The sequence below is a fragment of the Chrysemys picta genome, chromosome 16 (assembly GCF_011386835.1).
Source record: "Chrysemys picta bellii isolate R12L10 chromosome 16, ASM1138683v2, whole genome shotgun sequence".
NCBI lineage: Eukaryota > Metazoa > Chordata > Testudines > Emydidae > Chrysemys > Chrysemys picta.
In genome coordinates this window covers 11,059,848-11,084,321 of record NC_088806.1, presented here as the reverse complement: position 1 = coordinate 11,084,321, position 24,474 = coordinate 11,059,848, and the positions used below count along the sequence as shown (strand labels likewise).

The 24,474-nt window shown below is 48.3% G+C and overlaps 2 protein-coding genes across 4 annotated transcripts in view; one reads left to right on the top strand and one right to left on the bottom strand.

Annotated features, from left to right (window-relative positions):
- The window catches only part of LOC135972074 (zinc finger protein 271-like), a 312,092-nt gene that overhangs the window by 253,197 nt on the left and 34,421 nt on the right, over window positions 1-24,474 (bottom strand). The gene's annotated exons all lie outside the window — the stretch shown is intronic.
- LOC101952472 (zinc finger protein 436-like) lies at window positions 1,312-23,687 on the top strand. 3 transcript variants are annotated; one of them, XM_042847858.2, is made up of 5 exons: window positions 1,312-1,459; window positions 5,863-5,951; window positions 6,581-6,707; window positions 20,044-20,157; window positions 20,523-23,687. In XM_042847858.2, exons 2-5 carry the CDS (start codon window positions 5,871-5,873, stop codon window positions 21,731-21,733), a joined length of 1,533 nt encoding a protein of 510 aa, XP_042703792.2. In that variant the 5' UTR covers window positions 1,312-1,459; window positions 5,863-5,870; the 3' UTR covers window positions 21,734-23,687. The 3 variants fall into 3 exon arrangements, with proteins under 3 accessions (XP_042703792.2, XP_065426001.1, XP_065426000.1); XM_065569929.1 differs by having other exon boundaries at window positions 20,520-23,687; XM_065569928.1 differs by lacking the exon at window positions 1,312-1,459 and adding an exon at window positions 1,521-3,381 and having other exon boundaries at window positions 20,520-23,687.

Sequence of the window (24,474 nt, the reverse complement as noted above, 5' to 3'; positions counted from 1 at the left end):
CCTATTACCGCCCCCCCATCCTGATTTTTCACACTTGCTATATGGTCACCCTAGTTGGAAGGAACCTCAGTAGGTCACCTAGTCCAACTCCCTGCTCAAAACAGGAGCAATTCCCAACTAAATCATCCCAGCCAGGGCTTTGTCAAGCCTGACCTTAAAAACCTCTAAGGAAGGAGATTCCACCACCTCCCTAGGTAACCCATTCCAGTGCTTCACCACCCTCCTAGTGAAATTTTTTTTCCTAATATACAACCTAAACTTCCCCTACTGCAACTTGAGACCATTGCTCCTTGTTCTGTCATCTGCCACCACTGAGAACAGTCTAGATACATCCTCTTAGGAACCCTCCTTTCAGGTAGTTGAAAGCATGACAATCAGTATTTTAGAAATGAGGAGAAAATGGGGCAAAATCTCTATCTTTGCTAACCTAAGAGAAGCTCTGCGGGGACTTTGCGTTGACAGTCAGTGATGGGAGGGGAAGTGGGGAAGCCGGAGGGGGAAGGGGGCCATGTTCAATACACAACCGGAAGCCACGTCCCACCCCCCTTTTTTGGCCGGACAGTCACGTGTCAGCAGGGAGCCCGGGGGCCATGCGGCTTTCACAGGGGAAAAGATGGAGCCAGGTGGTTCCTGGTAGCTGGTGGCTGCAGGGGAGCTGGGTTGGGCCGGGTAGGAAGCGGGTGGGACTGGGTAAGCTGGGGCTGGGCACATGGGGTACAGTAGCTCCTCTCCCCCCCGCCAGTGCCCCTTCCATGAAGGCCCCCCATCCCCACCCCAGAGGCAGCTGGGTCTCAGGGCTCTCCCACTAAGCCCCGATCCCTTTGGGGGAACGACTCAGGGCAACACTTTCCCACCCGAACAAGGACAAATCGCTGCAGATAAAATGGGTGGAGAATCCCCCCCCCCCCATCTGACCTGATTTTCAATGGACATTCGGAGAAATAGAGAGAAAACGGGGCAAAATCCGGGGAGGGGACTAGATTACAGATCGATATTGAGAGAACGGGGGAAGCTGCATCTTCCTCACTTACCTGCAGCCTCTGGCTCAGGGGTTGGTTCCAGCTGGAGAAATACCCCCCCCTGGCCGGGCAGGGAGGGGTTAATGCCGGGCTCCCCCCAGCACGGACCTCCTTGGGGGAGCAGCAGCAGCTCAGGGCTCCCGGATCACACCGGAGGCAGCAGCTCCTTGTATTTCCCCACGCCCGGGAGCTGCCCCGGGTCCGGTCTCTGGGCTTTGTTCTCGGAGTCTGATTCCTACCTGCTCCTTCCTCCCGGCCCCCACCTCTGCCAGCTGCTCCAGCCCCTTCCTGTGTCCTGCAAACACCAACCCGGGCTGCAGCGCTGGCTGGGACAGGGGCTGGCTCCCACCTCTGCCAGCCCCCAACCCCCTGCCCTGACTGTCCCTCCTGTCAGCACTCGCAGGAGGCCATCCAGCTAGGGGAGAGGCCCCCAGGGACAGGCAAGTGACCAAGTCTCTGCCGGTGCGGGAGGGAATAGGGGAAAGGGCTGGAAAGACAGAGGGAGGGCGAATGGCCGAAGGGGACATATGTGGGGAGAGAGGTTCCCAGCTCCTTTTCCTGCATCCCTCCTGAGCGCTGGGGAAATCCCCCCAGTGTCTAGGGAGTCACAGATCATAGATCAGGGTTGGAAGGGACCTCAGGAGGTATCTAGTCCAACCCCCCTGCTCAAAGCAGGACCAATCCCCAACTAAATCATCCCAGACAGGGCTTTGTCAAGCCGGGCCTTAAACACCTCTAAGGAAGGAGATTCCACCACCTCCCTAGGGAACCCATTCCAGTGCTTCACCACCCTCCTAGTGACATAGTGTTTCCAATATTCAAGGGAACTCACACCAGTGTCTCCTTCATGCCGGTGACCAGCCTGGCTGAGAACAGTAGAAACCCACTGCTGCTGCTGTTCCTCCCCACCCTACCCCTTTGTTACCCCTAAGACTGGGTCATGGCTGTGGTTAGCTTGTCTGCTTCCCGGGGCAGGAACTGTGTCACTGAACTCTGTGGGGAGGCCCCCAGGAAAGTCACACACTCGTGGGCGCTGTTCAGATAATAACCGAAGACACTGTTAGTATTGTATTGCCATTGTTCTGTCTGATTCTATAATCCTACTGGAGCCAGCGTGGCCCCGCTGCTGAGCGAGAGATGGCCTTAGTCCTTCAGGTCCGTGGCTTCCCCGGGGAGGAGAAATCAGTGCTCAAAGTTTGGGCAAACTAGGGTGACCAGACAGCAAGTGTGAAAAATTGGGATGAGGGTGGGGGGCAATAGGAGGCTATATAAGAAAAAGACCCCAAAATTGGGACTGTCCCTATAAAATTGGGACATCTCGTCCCCCTAACACTGATCTCACTGGACCAGGTCTGTCTGCCAGAGTGAGGAAGCCTGCGCTCACAGGCTGAAGTTTGCCAGCCTTGCTAAGAGTCATGAAAATAACATTTTAAAAAGTAATCAATTAAAAAGGAGCAAGTGGATATTTAAAATGGATTCCAAGGGAGGGAGAATCATTCAGGGAGTCCGCGCAGCAGCTAAGACAAATCTGTGAACTGCTATGAGATTTTACGCAGTCAGATGCACTGATAAGGGATTCTCTGTTTCTGAGGGGGGCATATGGAAAATAGTTCACTGAATGAAGTCTCCTGCAGCACCTCAGGAGGTGACAGCAGACAGAGAGGAGCTGCTGTGTCTAGTCATTGGGATGCCTGTGCCTTTAAGATCCCGGCCCTGGGAAGCCCAGCTGAGACGAAGTGGGCATTCACCCACGAAAGTTTATGCTCCAATACATCTGTTAGTCTTAAAGGTGCCACAGGACTCTCTGTTGCTTTTTACAGCTGAGACTGACATCCTATTTTTGCAAACACGGGTGTCTCAGTCCATCGCATCTGAAGAAGTGAGGTTCTTACCCACGAAAGCTTATGCTCCCAGTACTTCTGTTAGTCTCAAAGGTGCCACAGGACCCTCTGTTGCTTTTTACAGATTCAGACTAACACGGCTACCTCTCTGATACTTCAGTCCATCGCGGTAACTGTTTCCCCCTCTGCCCCTGCCAGGTTTTACCCTCTGGCAGCGCCTCACCCCTGGGCTCAACTCCAGCTCCTCCCTGATTTTGCCCCCCCAGCCCTTAGCCACCCTGTTCAGGTGAGCATGCTCAGTCCAGCCGAAGTAGCAAATCAAGTCACCCAGAGCAGCTTTTCACACTGCAGCCCGGAGAAGAAAGCCCAGAGTCCGGACACGGGGTAGCTCCTGGGACAGACCAGACGCTGCTGCTTCCCGGAGTCTGTGCTGGGGGAAGCCCGGCATTAACCTCTCCCTGCCCGGCCTGGGGAGGGGGGGCTTTCCCCAGCTGGGACCAGCCCAGGGCCGGAGCCCCCCGGTGAGTGAGAGACCCGGGGGGGAGCGCTGGGGCCGGGCAGGAAAGTGACTCTCTGCCCCGGGGAACCTGCGAGAAGCCTCAGGGCTGCCTCAGCCCCAGTGGAGCTGCAGCAGGATCTGTCCCCGGCCCCGCTGGGATGGGGGAGGCAGAGACTGGGGCCCGGCGGGGGTCCCCTGTGGTAGGGTGGAGGTGGGGGGGGCAGAAGCTGGAGTTGCGGGGGGGGGGAGGTCAGTGGGGTGGGGGAATCGAACTGTCTCTGTGCAGCCAGGAAATTCCAGGGGTGTGTGTTTGGGGGGAGGGTTGTGCGGGGGGTAGGGGTGCATCTGCGTGTGTGAGAGCTAATTGCATCCTTTCCCTGTTTGTGCCACTTCCCTTTCACACACTGACACAAATTCTCTCTAGTTCTTCCCCTTTGCTCTCTTGTTATCACATATGGCTATAAAATCCATACAGATTTTCCCCCTTTCCTCTCAAATGATCAACTCTCTTGTCTTCTCTGATTTTGCCCTGTTCCCTCCATAAATAATAATTGTGTCAATTTTTAAATCTCCTCAGATTTGAGGGTGGGGTGGGATTTTCCACGCTTTTATCTGCAGCAATTTTTTTTTCTTATTTAGGTGGGAAATGGTTACCCTGAGTTATTCCCCAAAATATGACTGTCGCTGTGGTGGGGATGGGATGGCCATTTTCTGCCAGCAACAACTGATATAACATCCCTCTGATTTTCCACTCTCCTCTGTAATTAATTTGCAAAAATGAATCCAAAATTCCTCAGATTCCCAACTTTTTCTCTTTCCTTTCTGAACATTGATTTCAAATCTCAGATGTTCCCTCTTTGCATCAATATCAAATGTCAATTAAAAATCCTCGCCGGTTTGGGCGTGTGATGATATATGATTAAAATATGACCAAGTAGATCATTGTTGCTACCATTGTTATATAAATGCAACAAGTCTTGTGCAAAGTATTCCATGTAAGATGTCTATGGAAAAGTTATGCTTTGCTGAATATAATTACAATATTTGTGTGTGTGTATCGTTTTTGTAGCTGAAGTTATAAATATTAACCATGTACCTGTATTTCAAATGTTTGTTCCTGTGGTAACACCCTCAAAGTATTTAGCCAGCAGGTTGATGGGCCATCAAAGAGCACTTAACTCACAATGGACCATAGGCTTCTTCCATGTAGTGGAAGCTTCTTTCTTGTGAACTTTCTAGCTAGGGTATGGGTAATGGCCTATGATTCAGCAAAGCATGCATGCAACTAAACCATGTGACCCTAAAATTGATCTTGTTAGATGTATATTTCCACAAACTTGACTGAGGGCCTCTTTCCTGCTCTGATCTCTGGACTATGGACTTCTACTAATGGGAGCATTCTAACCCAGGGACTGAGCCAGGAGTTTATGCCATTATTACTTCAGACCTGATCCAAAACCCTTGCAATTCCTGTATAAATTTGATTCTTTTAACCAATTTAAACTCGCACCTCTTTCTTTTCTCTTATAAATAGACATTTTAGATATTAGATACTAAGGCAGGGATAGGCAACCTATGGCGCGCATGCCGAAGGCGGCACGTGAGCTGATTTTCAGTGGCACTCACACTGCCCAGGTCCGGGGAGCTCTGCATTTTAATTTAATTTTAAATGAAGCTTCTTAAATATTTTAAAAACCTTATTTACTTTACATACAACAATAGTTTAGTTATACATTATAGACTTAAAGAAAGAGACCTCCTAAAAACATTAAAATGTATTACTGGCCCGTGAAACCTTAAATTAGAGTGAATAAATGAAGACTCGGCACACCACTTCTGAAAGGTTGCCGACCCCTGTACTAAAGCATTGGCAACAGCATGATTATTGGATAAGATCTGAGTTATACATTGACCTGGGTACATGGCTGGTCCTTTGGGTTAGGAAAAACCCTTTAGTTGATGAAACTGGTCTTAAATAACCACTCATCATTAAGTCTAGTGTCTGGGTGTTGAATCCAGGACTGGAATGCCTAAGGAGGCTGTATTTCTGACTACTTGTTACTCGGTGTGGTGAGACAGAAGTTTACTTTTGTGGCTGGTTTGATATATCTAATAGAAGAATAACCACCAGTTTTGGGATGTATCTGCCCTATTTCTCAGCAGTTGGTGGCCATTATTTGCTAGTGACAGGGCATGGAAATGTCTTACCTAAGGCCCTTCCAGGCCTTCCATTCTCCTGTTAAAAAAGCCTCTCTCCTTGGGTTCTGCTCTTTTCTAGCTTTCTATTCGGAGTCTTTGCTATTGAAGAGGCTTAAAAATGTCACTGTGAGCTTCACCTGGCAGGAGGGGCCAGATCTACATGGCAATAAAGCGATCAAGCATGTTCCCAGCACGGCAGCATCTAGGATGTCTGTCTGCAGGGAAAGGGCTGGGGGGAATCGTGACATGAAATGAACTAAAGCCTGTTCTGAAACCTCCACAACTGCCCTTCTCGCCCTGCCAGGCTGCAGAATGACGTCCATGTTTCGCTTCAGCTCATCCCAGCCTCCCTTGGGACAGGGAAGAGAAATGGCTGCAGAGGAGCCAGTTAAGGTAGGGATTATTGGGGGTTGCTGGTGGGTTCCTGCTGGAGGGAGAGGGACAGGAGGCTGGAGCGGGGCAGGAAATACACAGGGTTCAGAAAGGAAGGAGGCCAGAGTGTGGCAAACATGCCAGGACTAGTTTAATAAGTGGCCTATATTCTAGGAACCATGGCGTTTGGTGGTGGAAATGCCCTAATCTGTGGAACAGGAAACAACCCACCTAGATGGGGCTAGGAAAACTATCCAGATTTCAGTGTTGGAGCCTGACCCGACTAACCAGCTTCTGCTGTGAGATATGAAGGGGGCAGACAGCAGTGAGGCTCAGGGGAGATGCCCCTCACCTCATATCTAGCGCCTCACAATGAGGAGGGTGTTGGGCTTCCTACCAGGGAGTTCACCCTGGACCCTGTTGGGGACTCTACCTCCTGTATCAGTCTGTGGCTAGTAGCTGTGTGATGAATTTGCTGGGAGAGCAGAGGGGCTCTCTCTGTCCCCTCACCCTGGTGTTTCCTGGATGCTCTGAGCAGGGTGGGGGTGGGACTCTGACTGCAATCCACCCAGAGCTTTCATTTAATTGGCTCCTTTTCCCCAGGAATAATGGGGCAACAGGTACTGAGTGTGGGACTCTTCCTCTTTCAGGGGCCGGTGACCTTCGAGGAGGTGGCTGTGTATTTCACCAGGGAAGAGGGGGCTCTGCTGGACCCCACTCAGAGAGCTCTCTGCGGAGCCGTCATGCAGGAGATCTATGAGATTGTGACCTCACTGGGTAAGGATTCCCGTCCCCTCAGTTCTTAGAAGGGGAAGTGACTAAGGTTCACATCACCCCTACAATGCAACCATAACTCTGCCCTCTTTCAGCATCACCCCACATGCCAGTGACACGCACACTAGCACTCTGCCCTGCCCTGCTGCAGAACAATTTGGGAACATTGCACAGGAGCGGTGCATCACAATGTCAAATATCTCCTGTTTGCTAAGGTAGAACTGGGGGTTAGAATAATAGAATCATACAATCATAGATGATTAGGGTTGGAAGGGACCTCAGGAGGTCATCTAGTCCAGCCCCCTGCTCAAAGCAGGACCAATCCCCAACTAAATCATCCCAGCCAGGGCTCTGTCAAGCCAGGCCTTAAAAACCTCTAAGAAAGGAGATTCCACCACCACCTCCCTAGGTAACCCATTCCAGTGCTTCACCACCCTCCTAGTGAAATAGTGTTTCCTAATATACAACCTGGACCTCCCCTACTGCAACTTGAGACCATTGCTTCTTGTTCTGTCATCTGCCACCACTGAGAACAGGCGAGCTCCTTCCTCTTTGGACTCCCCCTTCAGGTAGTTGAAGGCTGCTATCAAATCCCCCCTCATTCTTCTCTTCTGCAGACTAAACAATCCCAGTTCCCACAGCCTCTCCTCGTAAATCTTGTGCTCCAGACCCCTAATCATTTTTGTTGCCTTCCACTGGACTCGCTTCAATTTGTCCACATCCTTTCTGTAGTGGGGGGACCAAAACTGGATGCAATACTCCAGATGTGGCCTCACCAATGCCGAATAGAGGGGAATAATCACTTCCCTCGATCTGCTGGCAATGCTCCTACTAATACAGCCCAATATGCCGTTAGCCTTCTTGGCAACAAGGGCGCAATGCTGAGTCATATCCAGCTTCTCGTCCACTGTAATCCCCAGGTCCTTTTCTGCAAAATTGCTGCTTAACCAGTTGGTCCCCAGCCTGTAGCGGTGCCTGGGATTCTTCCGTCCTAAGTGCAGGACTCTACACTTGTTCTTGTTGAACCTCATCAGATTTCTTTTGGCCCTGTCAAGGCTGTATCCCCACTTTGAACTTTAGGGTACAAATGTAGGGGCCTGCATGAAAACTTCTAAGCTTAACTACCAGCTTAGCTCTGGTCCGCTGCCACCATCCCAAGAATTCCCATGCCTGGGAAGCCTTGAGAATCCTTCACCAATTCCCTGGTGAATACAGATCCAAACCCCTTGGATCTTAAAACAAGGAGAAATTAACCATCCCCCCTCCTTCCTCCCACCAACTCCTGGTGAATCAAGATCCAAACCCCTTGGATCTTAAAACAAGGAGAAATTAACCATTCCCCTCCTTCCTCCCACCAACTCCTGGTGAATCAAGATCCAAACCCCTTGGATCTTAAAACAAGGAAAAATCAATCAGGTTCTTAAAAAGAAGGCTTTTAATTAAAGAAAAAGGTAAAAATCATCTCTGTAAAATCAGGATGGAAATTAACCTTACAGGGTAATCAAACTTAAATAGCTCAGAGAACTCCCCTCTAGTCTTAGGTTCAAAGTACAGCAAACAAAGATAAACACTCTAGTAAAAGGTACATTTACAAGTTGAGAAAACAAAGTAAAACTAAGACGCCTTGCTTGGCTATTTACTTACAAGTTTGAAATAGGAGAAACTTGTTTAGAAAGATATGGAGAACCTGGATTGATGTCTGGTCCCTCTCAGTCCCGAGAGCAAACGCACAACCCAAACAAAGAGCACAAACAAAAGCCTTCCTCCCCCCCCCGTCCAAGATTTGAAAGTATCTTGTCCCCTTATTGGTCCTTTGGGTCAGATGCCAGCCAGGTTACCTGAGCTTCTTAACCCTTTACAGGTAAAAGAATTTTGGAGTCTCTGGCCAGGAGGGATTTTATAGTACAGTACACAGGACAGCTGTTACCCTTCCCTTTATAGTTATGACAGGCCCAAACCTCCAATTTGTTTAGGTCACTCTGGACCCTATCCTTACCCTCCAGCATATCTACCTCTCCCCCCAGCTTAGTGTCATCTGTGAACTTGCTGAGGGTGCAATCCATCCCATCATCCAGATCATTAATGAAGATGTTGAACAAAACCGGCCCCAGGACCAACCCCTGGGGCACTTCGCTTGATACCAGCTACCAACTAGACATGGAGCTGTTGATCACTACCCGTTGAGCCCGATGATCTAGCCAGCTTTCTATCCACCTTATAATCCGTTCATCCAATCCATACCTTTTTAACTTGCTGGCAAGAATACTGTGGGAGACCATATCAAAACTTTGCTAAAGTCAAGATATCTCACATCCACTGCTTTCCCCATATCCACAGAGCCAGTTATCTCATCATAAAAGGCAAGCAGGTTGGTCAGGCATGACTTGCCCTTGGTGAATCCATGTTGACTTTTCCTGATCACCTTCCTCTCCTCCAATGCGTCAAAATGGTTTTCTTGAGGACCTGCTCCATGATTTTTCCAGAGACTGAGGTGAAGCTGACCTGTCTGTAGTTCCCCGGATTCTCCCTCTTCCCTTTTTTAAAGATGGGCACTATATTTGCCTTTTTCCAATCATAGAACTGGAAGGGACCTTGAGAGGTCATCTAGTCCAGTCCCTGGCACTCAAGGCAGGACTAAGTATTATCTAGACCATCCTGACAGGTGTTTGTCCAACCTGCTCTTAAAAATCCCCAATGATGGAGATTCCACAACCTCCCTAGGCAATTTATTCCAGTGCTTAACCACACTGATAGTTACGAAGATTTTCCTTATGTTCAACCTAAACCACCCTTGCTGCAATTTAAGCCCATTGCTTCTTTTCCTAGGCTCAGAGGTTAAGAACAATTTTTCTCCCTCCTCCTTGTAAGAACCTTTTATGTACTTGAAAACTGTGATCATGTCCCCTCTGTCTTCTCTTCTCCAGACTAAACAAACACAATTTCTTCCCTCATAGGTCATGTTTGCTAGACCTTTAATCATTTTTGTTGCTTTTCTCTGGACTTTCTCCAATTTGTCCACATCTTTCTTGAAATGTGGCGCCGAGAACTGGACACACTACTCCAGTTGAGGCGTAATCAGTGCAGAGTAGAGCGGAATAATTTCTTCTCGTGTCTTGCTTACAATACTCCTGCTAATACATCCCAGAATGAGACTTACTTTTTTTTTTTGCAACAGTGTAACTCTGACTCATATTTAGCTTGTGATCCACTATGACCCCAGATCCCTTTCTGCAGTGCTCCTTCCTAGGCAGTCATTTCCTGTTTTGTATGTGTGCAACTTCCTAAGTGAAGTACTTTGGATTTGTCCTTATTGAATTTTTCCTTGCTAGCTGCAACTCCAGTTGTGCTTTGGCCTTCCTGATTACACCCCTGCATGCTCAAGTAATATTTTTATACTCCTCCCTAGTCACCTGACCAAGTTTCCACTTTTTGTAAGCTTCCTTTTTGAGCTTAAGGTCACCGAAGATTTCACTGTTAAGCCAAACTGGTTGCCTCCCATATTTGCTATTTATTTCTGCACATTGGGATGGTTTGTTCCTGCGCCATCAATAAGGCTTCTTTAAAATACAGCCAGCTTCCCTGGACACCTTTCCCCCTCATCTTAGCCTCCCAGGGGATCCTGCCCATCAGTTCCCTGAGAGAGTCAAAGTCTGCTTTTCTGAAGTTCAGGGTCCCTATTCTGCTGTTCTCCTTTCTTCCTTTTGTCAGGATCCTGAACTCAACCATATCATGGTCACTGCTGCCCAGGTTGCCACCCACTTCTACTTCCCTTACCAAGTCTTCCCTGTTTGTAAGCAGCAGGTCAAGAGCAGCACGTCCCCTCGTTGGTTCCTCCAGCACTTGCACCAGGAAGTTGTCCCCAACACTTTCCAGCATAATGGACAGAAGCTTCCTACCCATGGAGTTCACTGAAACACTGAGCCTACTCCACACAAACCGGCTCTGACTTGCAAAATAATACCACTCCCTTACCCTCACCTTTAAGATTCTTTCCGAGTCATAACCTTCACTTGCCCACTCACTAAGCCCTGGTGACCACTAACATGTACGTCACCAGCCTGCTGACAATCCTCAGGGCAAAAACTCCCCCTTGGGCACCTTTACTGACACAGCCTACCACCATGGGTGGCATGTGACTCCCTGTTCAAGGAGGTTAGCCCCCAGCCCTGCCTCTTCTGCCTGAGGCTCTGCCCCGTTGGAGCTCTGAGCCTCCTACCATGGTCAGAGGAGCCCCACACCAGCCACCCTGAGTCTCAGGCCGCTGGCTGGCCCGCCCCAGCCCCTGTCCACTTTGGCGGAAGAGGCTGAGCAACAGCGGGAAGAGGAGCAGCCTGAGCTGGGGCCATGGAGACAGAGCGGTATGCAGCAGGAGGGGGCCTCAGGACACAGCAAGGGCATGGCTATGCCTGGCTGTTTGGGAAGGCTTAGCCTCCCCTGGCCTCCGATATCCACCACCCTACAACACTCGGTACTGAAATGGGGAAGACTAGGCCCCTCAGGGTTCAGATGCACCTCTTCGCATACCACGGTCACAGCTCTACCAGGCTGGTCCAAGTGCTCCCTGCCCCATCCGATTACAGCTGACCCACGGCACGCAGCTGCAGGGCATGCGGATAAATGCTGGTGTTCTGATCTGTAGAGCACAACGCAAACAATGGCACGATCTTAGTCCTTCCTCATCTCTATTATAGATTCATAGATTTTTAAAGCCAGAAGGGATTATTCGTTTATCTAGTCCAGGGGTCAGCAACCTTTCAGAAGCGGTGTGCCGAGTCTTCATTTATTCACTCTAATTTAAGGTTTCGCGTGCCAGTAATACATTTTAATGTTTTTTAGAAGGTCTCTCTCTAGAAGTCTATATATTATATAACTAAACTAGTGTTGTATTGTAAAATAAACAAGGTTTTTAAAATATTTAAGAAGCTTCATTTAAAATGAAATTAAAATGTTGATCTTACGCCACCGGCCCGCTCAGCCCGCTGCTGGTCTGGGGTTCTGTTCACTTAGGCCGGCAGCGGGCTGAGCGAGGCCTGCGACCAGGACCCCGGCTGGCAAGGGTCCGGCAGCCAGAACCTCAGACCAGCAGCGGGCTGTGTGGGGCCAGCAGCCAGGACCCCAGACCAGCAGTGGACTGAGCGGCTCAGCTCACTGCCACTCAGGGGTTCCATCCGCCGGTTCCTGCCAGCCGGAATCCTGGCTGCCAGATCCACTCAGCCCGCTACCAGTCTGGGGTCCTGGCCCTCCCCACATACAGTGGGTACCTACCTTCTCCCTGGTTCTGGCCATTCTCTTCCTCTCTCTGCACTGAGCTGAGGGTGGCAGTGCACTGAGCACAGGGCTGGGGATGAAGGGTCGGGCCAGGAGCTAAAATGAGGGAGGGGGCTCAGGGTTGGGGCAGGAGGTTCGAGTGTGGGGCACTTACCTGGGCAGCTCCCATTTGATGCGAGGGGTGAAGATGGGAATGTGGGGGGGGTGCAGGAGCTCCCATTTGGTGCTCCGGGTGGGGGTGGGGATGTGGCGGGTGCATGGATATAGGGGGCTGGGAATGTGGGGCGGTGCAGGTGTCAGGGTGGAGGGGGGGCTGGGGATGTGTGAGGGTGCCAGAGTCAGGGCTAAGGTTGTTGGGGTGGGATGAAGGAGTCAAGCAGAGGGCTGGGTGTGTATGAGAGAGGTACAGGGCTTAGGGCAGGGGTCTGGGGTGTGTGCGGGGCTCAGGGCAGAGGGCAGGGTGTGTGTGGGTGGGTCAGGGCTCAGGGGAGAGGCTGGGTGACTGCCCCCCAAAGAACTCCCAACCCCCCAGCTCCTTGTCCCCTGACCACCCCCTCCAGAGACCCCCAACCCTAACTGCCCCCCCAGGATCCTCCTTGCTCCCTGTCCCCTGACTGCCCTGACCACTATCCACCCCCTGCCCCCTGACAGACCCCGGGACTCCCATGCCCCATCAAACCCCCCCACTCCTTGACTGCCCCCTCCAGAGACCCCCCATCCAACCCACCCTGTCCCCTGACTGCCCCCATGCCCACCGCTTATCCAACCCCCCCAGCCCCAGACCCCTTACCATGAGGCGCCTCGCAGAGCATGATAAGCTGCCCCATGGGAGCGTGCAGCCTCGGCCCCCAGAGCTCTGCACGCGTGGCAGCAGGGCTCCAGGTGAGCAGGGAGCATCTTTCCCTCCCCGCGGAGCCAAACACTGCCCTGTGGGAGCGCGCAGCCCCAACCCCCGGAGCGCTGCGCGCACGGTGGCAGAGCTCCAGGGGAGGGAAGAAGGCCTGGGAGAGGCCAGCAGCTTGCTGCACTCTGGCCTAGGAGCGCGGACCCCACGGCTTGCCGTGCCGGGAGAGTGGGTCATTTGCCCACCCCCTGCGCATGGCTATGCTTCTGCTTCCTGCCCCTGCGGGGGGAGCAGAGGGCAGAGGACAGCGGACCAGGCTGGGCAGGATTTTTAATGGCACACTGGAGTCCCGGCAGGCTCCAGCCTGCCATTAAAAATCGGCTCGCGTGCTGTCGGTTGCCGACCCCTGATCTAGTCTGATCTCCTGTGTCACTCAGGCAACAGAATTTCGTCCAGTTACTGCTGTACTGAGCTGAATACCTTGTGTTTGACTAAATCCTCTTCCAGAAAGGCATCCAGCCTTGACATGAAGATGTCAACAGATGGAGAATTCTCCAGTTCCTGTGGCAGTGTGTTAATCTTTCTACGACCCTTACAGATGCACTCCTAGTGGCTCTTACCAGCTGCAGGGATGGGGATGGGAGCAGAGTTAAGGTGGCAATGCAGGGATGGCGTGTGCATTTACTGTTCATTTTCTGGTTTGCAGAGGTTTAAGTTTAGCCACCGACCATACGGTGAAAGGCAGGAGACAGCACTGGGCAACCTTAGCTCTGCAGTAAAGTAGTTTCTGGGCATTTAGTTTCCTTTGTTTCTTGTAGTGGACTCTTTGCCATTATAACTGTCTCTACACTTGTCCTTGTTCCAGCTATGTTGGTGGGCGTGGGGGTGATTTTTCACAGTCCTAAAGAGCTGAGCTACCCTGGCAGAACTGTAAAGAGCAGACCATGCCAGAGTCTGCATGTGGATTTTGCAGCACTTGAAAACATTCTCAACAGGGACGCGATAGACACACTCAAACTGCTAAGCCCTGAGAGTGTCTCCCTAGAGAATCCAGCCCCTGTTCCAAGGGATGCTCACAGTACTCACAGATATTCCAGTTTAGCAGTTACACTACCATTCACCGCTCTGCTTAACTCACAGCCCCTAGATGTTTTTAGAGTGAAAAAAGTAAGTTTATTTAATGAAGTCAAGAGATTTAAGTGATAGCAAGTAGAAGTATTGGGGGAAAATAGGTAAAAAGTAAAATCAGAACACTCTTTCTACAACCTAGAGTTATTGTGATGGGATCCCCAGGGTGCAATCTGGACTGTGGGAGCGCTGAGCCCCCCCCCCAAAAAACCTACCAATCTAGGCTGCCTCTCACACTGTGGTGCTGAAGTCAAGCTTCAAGCCTCTGAGAGGCACTGCACTTACACAGCCATCCACAGGCACTCATGAATCATCAATAGAGAGGCTTCAGCCAATTCCCCCCAGCTCCAGCCCTGCACCCCAGAACTGTTCCATCTTGCACTGGTCAGAAGCCTGGCCAGTTTAAACTCATCACCTAGATCGCCCTGCCCTCAATGTGGAGAAGACACCCACACCAGCCTTCGTAACCTGAGCAGAGATTTCCCAAGTGCTTCCACCAAAACACACTCTTTTCAGTAAAATATAAATAGATTTATGAACTACAGAAAGGTGGATTTTAAGTGATTATAAGTATCAGGAATAGAGATCAGGATTGGGTCCCTAAGAAATAAAAATAAATTTGCAGTCTGAATTCAAACTTAAACAGACTCTAAGATTTGAATCAAATGGACTCTAACCCTAACAGATGGTACAAGCAGCTTACCGTTCTTCAATACACAGTCTAGACCCCCTTCCAGCCTGGAACCAAACTTACCCAGTTTGAAGTCTTTGTCTTCCTGCTCCTTTGTCCTTACTGAAACGCTGACTCTGTGTATTTCCCAACCTCACAACATACAGCAAAACTTCATATACAGTGATAGTACATACAGTTCAAAAGGATACTAGATAAGTTCATGGAGGATAGGTCCATCAATGGCTATTAGCCGGGATGGGCAGGGATGGTGTCCCTAGCCACTGTTTCCCAGAAGCTGGGAATGAGAGACAGGGGATGGATAACTTGATGATGACCTGTTCTATTCATTCCCTCTGGGGCACCTGGCATTGGCCACTGTCGGCAGACAAGATACTGGGCTAGATGGACCTTTGGTCTGACCCAGTATGGCTGTTCTTATATTAATGTTCAGCAGATCCAAATTTTAAAATGATACCTCACAAGGTATACTTTGTAAAAAACATATCATAATTAGATGACAGTGCTGAATATGGGGGTTCAAGGATGCTATTTTGAGGTACAGAGTGTCACGCCTCCCCGCTTAGTGTTAGTCACTAATGCAGAGGATGCAGTGTGCCCAAGGTTTTGACAATATAACTACCAAGTGTTGCTAAATATTATAGTGCTCTCCCCATAAGCTCTTGCAAAGTTTTGTGTACCTTTTAACACTTTGTGGATCAGTCTGATCTCAAAGTTAGTAAGTGTGACTTCTCTGGGTTGCTAGAAAACATTTCTTTGTATCTGTGCAGAGTTGTTATCCCAAGGCAAGTATCAATATTTTCGAGAGCATAGGTATCTCGGCATTTAGCCATCAATGCCATGAGATGGTGTGCCTCAGTTTCTCTTCTACACAGCAGACCAGATTTATTATGGTTTCTCTGCTGTGACAAGCTTCAAGCCAGTTTACATGTATTAGCTGAGAAGCAGCATTACCATAAGGCTTCTTAACACAGGGTGTCTTCTTATCTACTGCTCCTAGCATGTCCAAAAGCTTTTCACAAAAATTATGCATATTGCACCTTTTCCTAGGGTTTACCATCAGTACCAATTTTTTTATGATCAGGTTTAACATTGGCATCAATTTTTTTTTCATCACAGGCACGCATTTCCAATTAATTTTATCATACCACACCTTCTGTTTAGACAATCTGGTTTTTTCATTACCCATTGTGTCTGCCAACTCCTTTCTGACCTTAGCATGTGCTGAGTTCCTGTTTTTTCTTTCCTTTTAGTGTTCCTTTCACTATGGGTCCTCAACCCAGTGGTATCTTCGGGGCTTTGGTTCTCCAGGGTCTGGTGAGATAAGGGATTCTGCATATCGGCTAGCCCTTTGTGGAGGTATCTCCCAATCCCAGGGTTATGCACATAGGGGAAAAAAATCTATCTCCTGGCTTGGAATTACCCTGTGACCCCCACTCCCTACACTGAGACCTTCTCCGCCCCCTTTTCCTAGAGGGTTGTGATCTGTACTATAAGAGTGTCTACTCTTTGGTCAGATGCACCTTTTCCCAGCACTCTCCCTCAGCTGCTTTCTGTCTTACCAGCCCTTGGGATGTCCTCTTCCCCTCTGCCAGCATAGTCATTTACATTCTCACAGACAACTGCTGCCTAAAAGTTTCCTGGACTCATCTTCTTGGCTGTCACAGGCATGGGAGATGCATCTTGATTTAAAGAGAGACAGTTACTTTGCACGAGCATAAGCAGGACCAGTGTCCTGGAAAACTGGGAGCTGGGTTGGGGTACCCTCCGTCATCCCTTTTTCTGCCCCCGGGAAGTCAGCTGTGTGACTGCTCCCTACTGAAAGGACAGTTACCCAGTTCCCTCTCTGAACCCGAGTCACAGGCTGAGTACCTGGGTGCACAGGTGCAGAATCAGCCACTCTGTCCTGGGCATCCTCTCCCTAGTGACCAGTGAGGAGACATTCATGTACTTCCACTATTCTTTCCCCAGTTTCCCTTTCTGCTTCTTGCCCCCCGGACACCTCTCTCTATGCTCTCTAGAGTGGGATATGTCCCCTGATCAGCTACAAAGAGCTTGCAGCTAACAGCTAGAACAGTTCTCTGAGTGACAGTGACTCCACGCCCTCCCTTTCTGAGGGAGGTGTTGCCTTCACTTGCGGTGCAGGAGCTGGTCTCAACCTTCCCCCACAGCTGGAGGCATTCTGCTTTCCTCTGCTGCAGAGGAATCAAAGAGACTTTCTCCCTTTCCTTCAGCAGTTCTTGGGACTTTACCCTTTCCCTCTGGGATCCCAGTATAGTACACCACGTTACTGTGAGTAAATACCTTAACAGCTTGAGCTACACAGAAAAATCTTTTCCAATAAGCATGTCACTGGGAATATCGTCAACCACTCCCGCTTTCAATACACTTTCCAAACCATCAGTGTCTATGCGCATTTTGGCCAAAGGCACAAGAATCCTGAAACCTCCTCCTCATAAAAGCTCTGCCCTTTGTCCTGGCAATATGTCCCCTTCTTGAATTACACTCTGCTTAACTACAGAAATCTCTGCACCTGTACCCTCCCATCCTCAGTATTCCCTGCCATTAATCCTGACAACATTTATGTGCTCCACGTCTGGTTCTGCAGAGGCTAATCTCAAATGCCCAAGAGGCTTCTGTGCTGTGGACAGCCCATGTAAATGCTGCTATCTGTTGCCTGATTCCTCCCAGCACCGAGCATTCATTCCTCAGGCAATCAGTGGAATTACAGGGATAGCACCTTTTGGGCTCTTCTGTTTTTAACAGAAGATTTGGGATGGGGATTAGAGGAATGGTTCTGAGGATGTGAGTGCCCAGCCTCCCAGCCACCCTCCTTTCTCCCAGGGGTAAAATGGGAGCCCTGCTTCCCACCAGGTTTAAACCCCTCTTTCTGTGGTTTACACTCAATAGATACCTGGGTCTGGTTAAAAGGCATCAGCTAGAGACAATATCTAATCCAGTTTTCACATTATTGTCCCATAGGCACTTTCACATCATCTATACATATGTTTAGGAAATGCTTCTGAGCAACAAGGTCAAACATTTCTTCAAAAGTTTCAATCCCTTTTCCCTCACTCATTTTTGCCTCTCGATTTTTTTTCATCCTGGTTACATATTCCCCATTACTCATACCAGCATTTCTCTTAAGCTTCCTAAATTTCACCATATATGTTTCAGGGGTGATCTGAAATCATTTCACAGCCATTTCTTTGAATTTACAGTAATCTAAAGCATCCTGGATTGGCATTTCATTGAACATATTCAGAGCTTTACCAGTTAACTTTGCAACCAAAGTGGGGATTTTCTTGTCTGAGGGAATCTCATGAATCACACACAGCCTCTCAAAGGTAGTGAAATATTCTGTAACATTGTCTGTCTCTTTGCACGCAGGATACAATTATTCCCATTTGTGGAATTCTGGAGAGGTCGGAATCAGTGGTCTGGAAGGGTTCTGGTTTTGCTTTTCTAGCACATCCAATTGATGCCTCTGCTCTTTTTCCTTATCCTCCATGGGTAGTCTCTGGGCCTCAGCTCTAGGACTTGCTGATGTGCTAACTCCTCAGCCCCTGTTTCCAGATCCTTTAGCTCCAAGATTTACTGATGTTTTCTCTCTCTCTGCCACCTGCAGTCTGTACAGTTATAACTTTGCAACTGCATCGCGCTTGCCCATCTTTCTGCTTTTTCTGTTCCTACTTCCCTTTCTCAAAATAAGCAAACAGAAAATAAACTGGTAACCTTCTCTTTGACAGTTCTCAGCTAGCATACTTGCAGTCTCACTTAAAATCTCTACACCAGATGTGCAACTCTCATTCTGAACAACTATCTGTGCATTTCACCTTGCTCACTGTGACAGGGTCCCTGGTGTGGAACCGCTGAGCCCTCCAAACCCACCAGCCTGGGCTGCCTCTCACATTGTGATATTAATGTCAATATAGAAGCCTCTGACAGGCACTGCACTTACTCAGCCGTTCACAGGCAGGGACACACCCAACTGAGTTACATGAATGATCTCCCAGCCACTCATGTACCATCAGTAGAGAGGCCTCATCCAATTCCCCCCAGCTCCAGACCTACACCCCAGAACTGTTCCATCTTGCGCTGGCCGCTGTCAGCTCATTACTTAGTTCGCCACTCCCTCAATGTGGAATGGACATACACCAGCCTTTGTAAACTGAGCAGAGATGTCCCAAGCATCTCACCCAAAAACACACTGTTTTAGGTAAAATATAAAATAGAATTATGAACTACAGACAAGTAGATTTTTAAGTGACTATAAGTAGCAGACATAGAGATCAGAGTTGGTTACCTAAAGAAATAAAAGTATATTTACAGTCTGAATTCTTAACTTAAACAGACTAAATAAAATTTGCATCACAGACTCTCAACCTAACAGATGGTAAAAGCGGCTTACAGTTCTTCAGTACCAAGACTGGACGCCCTTCCAGCCTGGGACCAATCTTCCCCAGTTAAAAGTCTGTGTCTTCCAGACCTTCTTCCAGGTTTTGAGATTGGGGGGGTGAGGGAGGGAGAGAGGCCGGCCAATTGATGATGTAATTCTCCCTCTTTTATACTTTCTTCCAGCTGCTAGAAAGATCCTTGCTGTGATGTGGGTTAGTCTGCTCACATGGCATACAAGCCTTCTCTGAGAAGCTTCTGGGATAGTGGAATGGGTGTTGAGGAGCCATTAATTCCCGTCTGGCAAGTGATGGGTGCTCCTTTGTCCTTATTGAAAGAATGACTGTGGGCAGGTATACCCTGTTAGGGGGATTATCCTCAGATTGAGGGCAGCCTGGCCTGGTGACCATGGGCAGGGCAGCCTAGACCAGCAGCCACCATCAAATAGGGCCACCATCCAGGGGCTGGTTGTCAGCTGAATCATGGTGACAGGCTCCATGTGTTGTCGATGTGAGCTTCAAGCCGTCCCTGTGATGGAATGTAAATTTCTTGTTCACACATTTCTCCTGCCAGAGAATGGCCATTTGACCAGGTGGGAGCTTTGCTATCTCTGAGAAACTGGTCTGTGGTGGCTCTCCAGAATTGTAACATTCTCAGTAACGTCATACAGTAAAATCTCATAACTACGTACAGTGTTGCTACATATTTTAACAGGACGATAATGTTCAAATGATACCTCACAAGGTATATATTATACAAAATATATCATAATTTTGCTGAGGAGTGAATATAGGGTTACAGACTTTCACAGTGTCTGTCTGTGCGTATTCCCAGCCAATATGTGGGTAATTCAATCCCTCATAAGCAAAGAGTTCTGCACCTTTGAGGACCTGGGGAGCTGGCCCTGGGATTTCACTGGTTTACTAAGGACTGGAGTTCAATTAATAGACTATTTTTTACGACAAAGTCTTATGAATTCACCTGATCTCATTTGTTTTCTCTCATCTGAACAGGCTTTCCAGTTTCCAAACCTGATGTGATCTCCCAGCTGGAAGAAAGGGAAGAGCCATGGGTCCCAGACCTCCAGGGTTCAGAGGAAAGAGAGATCCTGAGAGGTACCTGCACAGGTGAGGAAACATGAAACCTACTCGGAATGTGTAAGTGCCTGAAGAAAACATCTGGGATTCCCTACAAAGGCTTTGGGAGCTCTGAGTTCAGGATTGTCCCCAGCAAGTGTCATATCCCTAAGGAAGATATAGCTCACAGCTTCCTACAGATCCTAACTGACACCTCACAGTAGCTTCCTCCCTTCCCACTGAGAATGTGTATGGGATATGAAGGCAGAATTGATTTCCTCCCATCTCCCCTTTGGGGGAAGTTTGGGGAAATTCCATTTCTGATTTTTATTTGACACCTCTCCAGCACTTATTTTGGTTTGGTCTTCCCCTTTCCATCCTGTTTGAGATTTCTGTCTCTATCTCTGTCCCAGCAGGTGATGTGATGGTGAGTGAGAATGAGAAGCAGAAGTCTCATCAAGAAGATGCTGAGCAAGTGGAATCACATGGAGGATTATTGCAAAGATACAAAGGGGATGTGTCCAGCAGTCATGAGCAGGGAAAAGTCTGTGAGATTCAGCACAAACCAAAGAGGGAGCAGGGAAACCAGCCAGAGGAGAAAATGGGTAAATTAATTTATTTCTGGGGCACTCAGAAGGACCTCAAGGAAACCACGGCCCACCAGAAAACCCTTGGGGGAAAGAGTAAAAATACACACACTGAATGTGGGAAAAAGTTTAGTCACTGCTCAGCCATTTTAAAACATCATGGAATCCACATGGGGGAGAGACCCTACGAATGCTGTGAGTGTGGGAAAAGCTTCACTCGGTGTTCGCACCTTATTACGCATCAAAAAAGCCACAAAGGTGAGAAACCCTATCAATGCTTTGAATGTGGGAAAACCTTCATTCAGAGCTCAGACCTTATTACACATCAGCGAATCCACACTGGAGAGAGACCCTATGAATGCTGTGAGTGTGGGAAAAACTTCACTTGGCGCTCACAACTTATTACGCATCAGAGAATCCACACAGGTGAGAAACCCTATGAATGCTGTGAGTGTGGGAAAACCGTCACTCAGAGCTCAGACTTTACTACGCATCAAAGACTCCACACAGGGGAGAGACCCTATGAATGCAGTGAGTGTGGGAAAAGCTTCACTTGGCGCTCACAATTTATTACGCATCAGAGAATCCACACAGGTGAGAAACCCTATGAATGCTGTGAGTGTGGGAAAACGGTCACTCAGAGCTCAGACCTTACTACACAACAAAGACTCCACACAGGGGAGAGACCCTATGAATGCGGTGAGTGCGGGAAAAGCTTCACTCGGAGCTCACACCTTATTACGCATCAGAGAATCCACACAGGAGAGAAACCCTATGAGTGCTGTGAGTGCGGGAAAACTTTCACTCAGAGCTCAGACCTTACTACACATCAGAGAATCCACACGGGGACAAGACCCTATGTATGCTGTGAGTGTGGGAAAAGCTTCACTCGGCGCTCACACCTTATTACGCATCAGAAAATCCACAAAGATGAGCAACCCTATGAATGCTTTGTGTGTGGGAAAAGCTTCACTTGGAACTCAGCCCTTATCTATCATCAGAGAATCTGCAAGGGAGATAAATACCAGGAAAAACTGTAGGGCTATTCAAACATTTTGTTTTCTTTAATACTTTTACTAATTACCATGTAGTAACTTTTAGTGCTGTTCGAACCATTTGCATCTCTGTCATCCTGCAACTTGTCCAGATGAGTTGCCAATTTTTGCCTTTTGCCCCATTTTGGGGTGGATCCCGTTGTCCTTTCTGTTAACTCCATTGTCCCATGAGTAATGGGAGTTGTCACCCTGCCTCAGTGGGTCACATCTGAAAATACCATATTCAGGACAAACTGCTGAGAAGTAGCACAGACACACCCCAAAACTGGTGGTTATTCTTCTGTAAGATATACCAAACTAGAAACAAAAGTAAACTTCTGTCTCACCACACTGGGTAACAAGAAGTCAGAAATGCAGCCTCCCTAAGTATTCCAGTTTTGGATTCAACACTCAGACACTAGACTTAATGATGAGTGGTTATTTAAGACCAATTTCATCAACCAAAGGACCAGCCATGTACCGAAGTCAATATATAACTCAGATCTTACCCAATAATCATGCTGTTGCCAATCTTTTAGTATCTAAAATCTAAATGTTAATTATAAGAGAAAAGAAAGAGGTAAGAGTTGTTTAAAGGAATCAAATACATACAATAATTGCCAAGTTCTTGAATCCGGCTTGAAGCAGTGATGGCATAAACTGCTGGCTTGTTAAGTCTCTGGTTGCTTCCAAATGATTGGAAGGTCCTCACTTCCTTGGTTAGACTGTTCCCATTAGTATAAGTTCATAGTCCAGAGGTTAGAGCAGGAAAGATGCAAAATGGAGATGTTACTAGGACATTTTATACTGTATATGCTCGTTCATAAGCCAAATATTTTTGGTAAAAAAGTGATGCATCAAAGAATGGGGGTCGGCTTATAAACAGTTCTACACCAAAATTTGATTATTTTAAACTCTATGGAATCATTAAATTGAATATCTAATACATTGTCATTTTGTTTACCTGGAGCATCTGCAGGCATGGAGCCCCTCAGCTCCCTGTGGCCACGGTTCACCATTCCCAGCCAATGGGAGCTGCAGGAAGTGGCAATGGTGACTCTGAACCTAGATGTGACTGATCCCCAACTCCCATCTGCAAGGGCCAAAGGAGAAAGCTCTCCCCTCCACCCCAGCCATCTGACTGCTTCCTTGCATGTTGGGCTGGGAAGGAGTCACCTCTAGGAGATGTCACTGGTAAGTGGGGGTAGGGGCAGTTAGTGGGCCCAGGGTGACTCCATGGAGTGTGCGTCCCAGTCTGTTCACCCGTTTACTGGACTATGTCAAAGTTTCTACAAAGTATGCCTTATAAGGTATCATTTAAAAGCTCATAATTGGCTGATCATTATTGTCCTGGTATAATATGTATGACAACATTGTATGTAAAGTCATAGTCTTCTACAAACAGTTCTCCAGGGACAAAAGGCTAGCCAATGCCCCAGCCAGGTGACAAAAAGATCAAATGGACCATCACCTGATTAAGTGGCCATTCATCAGCAGGAAAGAGGGTGTGAGCAAAAATCTGCATCTTGACAAAGAAGCAGCTTGAAGTTCCTTCCCAAACAGACTTTTTGTCTGGAGATGACTCTTGCACAAGAAAGGGGTCTATAAAAGAAGAAAGCAAAACGCAGCACATGGTCTCCCTCCTTTTCTCTCTACCCACAACATCATGAACATCTGAAGAACAAAGGAAGGAGCAAGGACTGAGGGGGAGAGCCTCCCTGAACACTGACTCAACTGGTAAAACTGTGTCAGCGTATGCCTTGAAGTCACTCAGTTTGTTGAGTTTGGTGTTACCTGTGTTTTACCTTTTATAGCTTTGTAACCAATTCGGACTTTTATGCCTCATTACTTGTAGTCACTTAAAAATCTGTCTTTCTGTAGTTAATACACTTGTTTTATTGTTTTATCTAGACCAGTGTGTTTGGATTAAAGTGTGTGGGAAACTCCATGTGGGATAACAGTGCTGCACATCTCATTTTATATTAATCAATTACAGAATTTATATGAGCTTGTACTATCCAGAAGAGTGCTGGGCAGTATAAAACACGCATTTCTGGGGAAAAGTCTGGGACTGGAAACTTGCTTGTGTCGCTCTGCAGTGTGATTCAGAGTGGCTGGCCATAGCACTCAGATAGCATAACTGGGGCTGACTTACATAAGAACGGCCATACTGGGTGAGACCAAAGGTCCATCTAGCCCAGTATCCTGTTTTCCGACAGTGGCCAATGGCAGGTGCCCCAGAGGGAATGAACAGAACAGGTCATCATCAAGTGATCCATCTTGTCACCCATTCCCAGCTTCTGGCAAAAAGAGGTTAGGAAACCATACCTGCTCATCCTGGCTAATAGCCATTGATGGACCTATCCTCCATATATTTATCTAGTTCTTTTTTTCACCCTGTTATAGTCTTGGCCTTCACAACATCCTCTGGCAAGGAGTTCCACAGGTTGACAGTGCATTGTGTGAAAAAAATACTTCCTTTTGTTTGTTTTAAACCTGCTGCCTATTAATTTCAGTTGCTGCCCCCTAGTTCTTGTATTATGAGAAGGAGTAAATAACACTTCCTTATTTACATTCTCCACACGCTGGAGGCTGGATGTGAGTGGTACCACTCACAGCGAGGCAGTGTAAAAGGCATCCCAGGTTGGAGTACTGAGGGGACACAGCTATTTTTCAGTCCAGAGAATGTCACAATGTGTTTAACCCTGAGGGGGGAATCTGAGCTGTGGGCAGTGGGAGCGGCAGTA